The sequence below is a fragment of the Schistocerca piceifrons genome, chromosome X, assembly GCF_021461385.2.
Source record: "Schistocerca piceifrons isolate TAMUIC-IGC-003096 chromosome X, iqSchPice1.1, whole genome shotgun sequence".
In the NCBI taxonomy this organism is placed as follows: Eukaryota; Metazoa; Arthropoda; class Insecta; order Orthoptera; family Acrididae; genus Schistocerca; species Schistocerca piceifrons.
The window spans coordinates 63,149,467-63,156,624 of NC_060149.1; the positions used below are offsets into that span (position 1 = coordinate 63,149,467).

Genomic DNA, 7,158 nt, shown 5'->3' on the forward strand with positions numbered 1-7,158 from the left:
AAACAGATACCGAGGGCCGGTTTATGTTCCAGCTAAAAAAAATAATCTTCTTCCCACTGTTGCGTTGATGCATGACCGATTTTCGTTTGTACAATCTTAAGTCGTCCTCAGCCATTTTCCTCGCAATAATTTTATCCTACGACGAATGCCAAAGACACTTCGATACCGGCAACCCTAACCACACAAAATTAAAATGCCCATCTTGCCACACGCATACTGGTAACGAATGAAAGATATTAGCACAGAGACTGAGTGAGAACTCTTGTCTGACAGTGCCCATGGGCACGTAGTGTGGGCACTCAACCGGTGTCCACAAAGAGCATATTTGGCCCCTGCCCCCCCCTCCCCCACTCTACACAATCTGAAATCTTAGGTGTGCTAACATCCACTGCTTGGGTTCATCAGTTTTTCTATTTGTTTAGATGTTTAAAAGAACATTTACTACAAAGGTAGGAGATTGCTGGTAAGTAGTAGGTCACAGAGGCAGTATACAGATGATTACAAGCCAAGCCAAAAAAAATTTTTCGGATACAGCATTAGTAGTGTCCTGCTTAGCACAGTCACACTGTTAAATATCTGGGCATAACATAGCAAAAAAGATATAAAATGGCATGAGCCTGTGAGGATTGTCGTAGGAAGACAAATGGTTGACTTCGGTTCACTTGGAGAATTTCATGAAAGTGTAGTTCATCTGTAAAGGAGACCACATATAGGACACAAAAGTGACCTATTCTTGAGTACTGCTCCAGTGTTTGGGATCCACACCAGGCCAGACTGAAAGAAGACATAGAAGCAATTCTGAGGCAAGCTGCTAGATTTGTCACTGGTACGTTCGATCGGCATGCAAGTGTTACAGATATGCTTCAGGAGCTCAAGTGGGAATCCCTGGAGGTAATGACATTCATTTCAAATAACACTGCTGAGAAAGTTTAGAGAGACAGCATTTGAAGCTGACTGCAGAACGATCCTACTGCTGCCAACATACATTATGCATAGAAACCACAAAAATGAAATACGACATATTAAGGTTCATACAGAGGCATAGAGACAGTTGTTTCTCCATCACTTTACCTGCAAGTGGAACAGGAAAGGAAATGACTAGTTGTGTTAAAGGGTACCCCTTGCCATGCTTGCAGAGTATGTATGTAGATGTAGAATGAATAACTTAAGCTGGATATGGCATACCTGAAGGACTTGGTACACCCATGTCCTCGTCGAAATCAGGCCATTATCAAGGCTAGAGGTAGTGTTACAGGGTACTAGCATGATGTGTGCTGTGGGTGAATTTTAGCCCAATGTGCTTTTATAATGCACAAAAACATTTAACAGCAATGAGATTACTAGCCTTGAGCTACACATTTTATTGTAAAAGTATACAGAGAGAAATGGCTATTAGCTAGTAATGTATCTGCAATGTTTCATGAATTTATGCATTAAATGTCAATCAGCTGCCAGTGAGCGGTTGTTTCTCCAACCCTCTGTAAACAGTGAGCAACAGTTGAAGAATTTCTGCTGTGATTCAAAGTTCAGTCTGTATTTTACTCAAATATACACTCTGCAGTAGGACAGTAGGAAATGGTGTGTGAAAGAAGACTTATTTTCCCACATTTTATGTTCCCAGTGGTCTGAAATCAATTTGTTTGTTTTTGTGTGTGTGTGTGTGTGTGTGTGTGTGTGTGTGTGTGTGTGTGTGTGTGTGTGTGTTGGGGGGGGGGGGGGGGGCGCGCGCGCACACACACACACTCTCTCTCTCTCTCTCTCTCTCTCTCTCTCTCTCTCTCTCTCTCTCTCTCTTTACATAACTGAAAATACTTTTACACATAAATCTGGTTTATACCAGTTTCATACATCTTGATACAAACTTAGATGTGTATTAATGTAAATTCTGTGAGGATCTATATGACTCTTAATGCTCTTATCCTGACAGTTGCTATTAAGCTGCTGCATCTTTTTTTCATGTTTTCTTTGATACAAAGTTTTCTAGTTATACATTAGGTTCATGGTAATGGCTTCCTTGTAAGAATTAGTACATATCCATATCTTCTCCGGTTTCCAGCTATAAGTTTAGTTTATCTATAATTGTCATTACAGAGGAAGTTTCCTATAAATGATGTATGCTGCCATATCAAAAATGTCTTTGGCAAGAAGCAAAATGTCTTTGGCAACAATCTGCCACTACAGTTTACGTTTATATGATTTGCTGCAGTCAATTCATAGTGATAGTGCCATCTCCTCGCCCCTCCACAAAAAATCTTTGTTTTGGCAATAGACTGAACTGTAGTGCAGACCGATGTCTACATTCACGCCCTATTTAATGCACTCTTCTTTCTGGAAACAAACTGCAAAGTAAGTTCAGAATATCCGTACCCACATAATACATAAATTTCAGCGTGTATTACGTACATAAACTTTATGGAATGTATTGTGTCACTGCACTGTTCTATTCCAACACACTGTGAAAAATTTTAACCATCCTCATTGGATGACTTGGCTGGTCTACAAATCCACTGGACTCAGCTTTGAATAGTCAAGGAACAACATGTGTGAAACATGACAATCTGGCACACTACATTTACCTACATTGCTTCATGCTCCAACTGCCCAACTTAAATCTAATCAATGAGTCATCAAGTGTCATATACTAGTGAATCACGTGGCTTTATCAAGTGAACAATAGCCTCAAATAGAGATGACTCCCGGGATTGAGAAATACCCAAGTTATGAGTCACATCTCTGGTTTGGTATCAGGTTGCTAGTTTCAAAGATAATGACAGTAGCATGCTTAAACAGACAGTTATCACTTTTCATATGCATGTTCACCACTGAGAACTATGCCTTGAAACTTGGACTTATTCTGTCCTCTAAGTCACTTGTTTAACATCGTTCTGGTTAAGAATTATATCTTCCCTGATATGTTAACATTTCAAAGCTGCAACATGTGAATGACAAGACCTTTTGCATTAATGCTGTTCAATTTAAATCAAGCCAAAAGTCAGTTCCTTGCCTTTTTCTCAATAGCTTACTTTAGCATCTGAACTAGCAATATGCAAATCAGCGTCTATTTCTCAATAAGAATAATTAGCATATTTTATGGTATTTCTTAAATTACTAGCCATAAAGGTGGAAGAAACCTCTTTTCAAAATTATATTGGAACAAAATAATTAGAATATTAATATTTTATAAATAACTCAGAAGTTGCATGTGTAAAAGAAACAAATAGGGGGTACTAGAGCTGTATAATCAGATTAATACCGCTTTGATCATGCCATGAAAACTCTATCCAAGTGGATACTTTGAATAGACAAAAAAAATTCCACAACTTTCTATGAAAAGCAGTAACCAATATCTGCTATTTAATTGTGGTACAAGAAAATAAATATAAAACTACAGCTGACAAACCAAACTGACAGCCAAAAGGGATTGCCCTCAAACTCTCACAAAACTACTGTTACATTCTGAGTAGCTGAATTATTTGTCCTCCTCGTGGTAATTCACTTTTAGAGAAACATTCTCAGACACCGATACATCGCAATCTTTCACTAACACATCCTCAAACATAAAACTTCACAAATTTATTAGGCAGTTATCTTGTTACAACAGCATTTCAGAAACCTGTTTTCTATTGCTCACATGTTGGACAGGATTCTTTTTTGATACAAACTTGAGAAGCAGTTCATTTCACGGAACCAATTCAATTATGGTACAAGCCAACAATCCTGGGAGTCTCACGTCCTCTCAATACTGGTAACAGGTATTTTCAGCACTGAAGACTATTAACCAATGATGGTTTATTACTCTCTAGTAACAGTTATCTGCAAGTCACTAAGTACACACTTTTACTTGCATATCATACACTGCTGTCAGCTAAGGACCTTACAGTGAAGCGCATAGCTACAACACTAGAAAAAAAAAAAGGATGATTTTCACTATTCCAGGTTAAATCTGACAGAAAGAAACCGTATGTCAAAGTGACACAATCCACATCATTACGAAATATCGTATTCATGATCTACGGAACAAGCATGTATGTATGTATGTATAGTCTTTACCCCCATGTTTACAACAACACTACTCACGTATTGGAAAACGCAACATTCACAGCAAATTTAATGCGCACTGGTGTACGCATATTAACACCTTATGGCAATAGTAGTAGTTGTTGTGGTGGTCTTCAGTCCAGAGACTGGTTTGATGCAGCTCTCCATGCTACCCTATCCTGTGCAAGCTTCTTCATCTCCCAGTACCTACTGCAACCTACATCCTTCTGAATCTGTTTAGTGTATTCATCTCTTGGTCTCCCTCTACGATTTTTACCCTCCACGCTGCCCTCCACTATTAAATTGGTGATCCCTTGATGACTCAGAATATGCCCTACCAACCGATTCCTTATTCTAGTCAAGTTGTGACACAAATTTCTCTTCTCTCCAATTCTAACTCAATACCTCCCCATTAGTTATGTGATCTACCCATCTAATCTTCAGCATTCTTCTGTAGCACCACATTTCGAAAGCTTCTATTCTCTTCTTGTCTAAAACAACTTATCGTCCACGTTTCACTTCCGTACATGGCTACACTCCATACAATCACCTTCAGAAACGACTTCCCGACACCTAAATCTATACTCTATGTTAACAAATTTCTCTTCTTCAGATGGCAATAGTTACGAAGGTATAAAATAAACATATAGCAACCGTCCTCTGTTGTCATTTAAGTGACCGGCTTCTAATTTAACTCCTATTACGATACAAGTCTTTAAACGTTCTTGGTTGAGACAAGCTTTATTAGTTCTTAAACATACCTCCCGGTGCTTCAGTTTTTTCTTTCCTGCGTAAGCAGCCTCAAGCTTTGCATTTGGCACAGCTTTCGTCCGCTTCGTATTTTTTATTCCTAGTGTTATGCCAACAGGAGCGAACCAGTACCTGTAATATTTTGAAAATAGAGAACAACAGTATCCACACCGAAGGAGAATTAATCTATGAAGTTGAACACGACATTTGCTTACCTTTCGCAGATATATCTGACGCAGAGAAAGACTGCGGCAAGTGGAATAGGAAGAAGCAAATCCTTAGGGTTTGCATATCCTTTCTGGGGGTCTATGTCACTCCACTTCACATTTGGAGGGAGCCAGAATGATGCACTCCAAAATATATCAGAGAGGTACTGCAATGTCGAAGAACCTAACATGTTGCTAGTTGTTTAAAGTCAGTCAGGCACGTGACGTACAGGCGTAATGTAAATAAACTATTCTTCCAAACAGCCTATAACACGTATCAAAGCAAAGCACTCACACTGAGCTTTAAGCCTTTAACAGTCTTTGAAAACCACTGTCAGTCCTCAACCATCAGACTTCACAACCGCAAAATAATCTACTCAACTACTCATCAAACTACACCTTATCCACACCCACACTGCCCCACTACACATCCGCTACCAGTACAACACAAAGAACTCACGCGAAGATAAAAAACCAAGCCCCCGTCAAATCGCCAAACGCTTGACAAATGACTGTCTCTTGAGACGGAACAATGTAACTTCTCGGATAGCATACATAACTACACAGAAAATGCCAAGCTTGCATTCTTGGAGAACTTCATATGTTCTCATAGGGATTTGCAAAGTGGTTAGAGTATAAACAGTTTAACAGTCGATTCACACTGAACATCACGGAACGAAAGCCAAAATGTTCCACAATGCATTTCAAACGGAGCCATTCACACATACTTCAACGGAACGGAACAGAACGGGACGACACGTAAACACCAACGATTTTCGGCCGTGAAACGATACTAAATGGTCTTCTCTGAATGCAACATCGAACACATGGTTCAGAACCCCAGCCACGGTGGAGATATATTAGGTCTAATGGCAACAAACAGACCCGACCTCTTCGAGGAAGTCCTCATCGAAACTGGTATCAGTGACCATGAGGCAGTTATAGGAGAGATGAATTTCAAAACACAAAAAACAACTAAAATAAGAAGAAAGATTTATATGTTCAGTATACTAGGAAGAGAAACAATAGTGCCATACATCAATAAGGAACTTGAAACTTTTAGCCGAGGACAGGAGCATGCAGAAGAACTATCGCTCAAGTTTAAAAGAATAGTTAACCGTGCACTGGACAGATATGTACCCAACAGGACAGTTCATAATGAGAGAGATCCTCCCTGGCACACATTCACTGTAAAGCAACTTCTAAAATAACAGAGACTGCTGCATAATAGGTGTAAACCAAACCATAGTGCTTTAGATATAGATATGCTAAATGGAACGCGTTTGGCTGTCAAGAGAGCAATACATGAGCTCTTCAGTGACAAACCATAGCAGAATATTATCAAATGGTCTTGCACAAAACCCAAAGAAATTCTTGTCATACGTAAAGGCTGTTAGTGGCACCACAGTGTCCAGTCACTCGTGGATGAGACTGGAACTGAAGTTGAGAGTAGCAAAATAAAAGCAGTAACGCTTAACTCTGTTTTCAAATGTTCCTTAACAAAGGAAAACCCAGGTGTATTACCCCAATTTAATTCTCGTATCACTGAAAAGATGAAATAGATATTAGTGTCAGTGGCACTGAGGAACAGCTGAAATCCTGAAAACTGAACAACGCCTATGGAATCCCTAAATGATTTTATAACTATTTCGCAGCTGAGTTAGCCTCTCTGTTAACTATAATACATCGTAGATTCCTTGAACAAAAAACTGCCCAGTAGGTGAGAAAAGGACAGGCACACATATCTACAAGAATGGTAGCAAAAGTGATCCACAAAACTACCGCCCAATGACTCTGATAGTCATTTGTTGTAGAACCGTAGAACATATTATGAGGTCAAACTAAATGAGGTCTCTCGAACACAACGATCTACTCCATGCCAACCGGCATGGATTTCGAAAACATAGATCATGTGAAACCGAACTCATACGTTTTTCACATTACATCCTGAAAGCCATGGGTTATAAACAACTGTATCATAGCACCTGAAAGGGCAGGTTATGCTTCAAAGTGTATAAACAATACAGTATTTCTCGATTTCCGAAAAGCATTTGACTCAGTACCTTGTTATCAAAAGTACGATCGTATAGAGTACAAGACGAAATATGTGACTGAATTGAGAATCTATTGGTAGGGAGGGCACAGCATGTTATCTTGAATGGAG

General features: G+C 39.3%; 1 protein-coding gene across 2 annotated transcripts in view; it reads right to left on the reverse strand.

Moving 5' to 3' along the window:
- Window positions 1-5,446, reverse strand: part of LOC124721512 (ceramide synthase 6) — a 132,979-nt gene extending 127,533 nt beyond the window's left edge. For both annotated transcript variants that reach the window (XM_047246529.1, XM_047246528.1), the window contains exons 1-2: window positions 5,004-5,446; window positions 4,800-4,920 (exon numbers count right to left, since the gene is read on the reverse strand). In XM_047246529.1, coding sequence (XP_047102485.1) covers window positions 4,800-4,920; window positions 5,004-5,185 — 303 coding nt within the window. In that variant the 5' untranslated portion in view covers window positions 5,186-5,446. The remainder of the gene's footprint in view (window positions 1-4,799; window positions 4,921-5,003) is intronic.
- Between the last annotated feature and the right edge of the window lie 1,712 nt (window positions 5,447-7,158).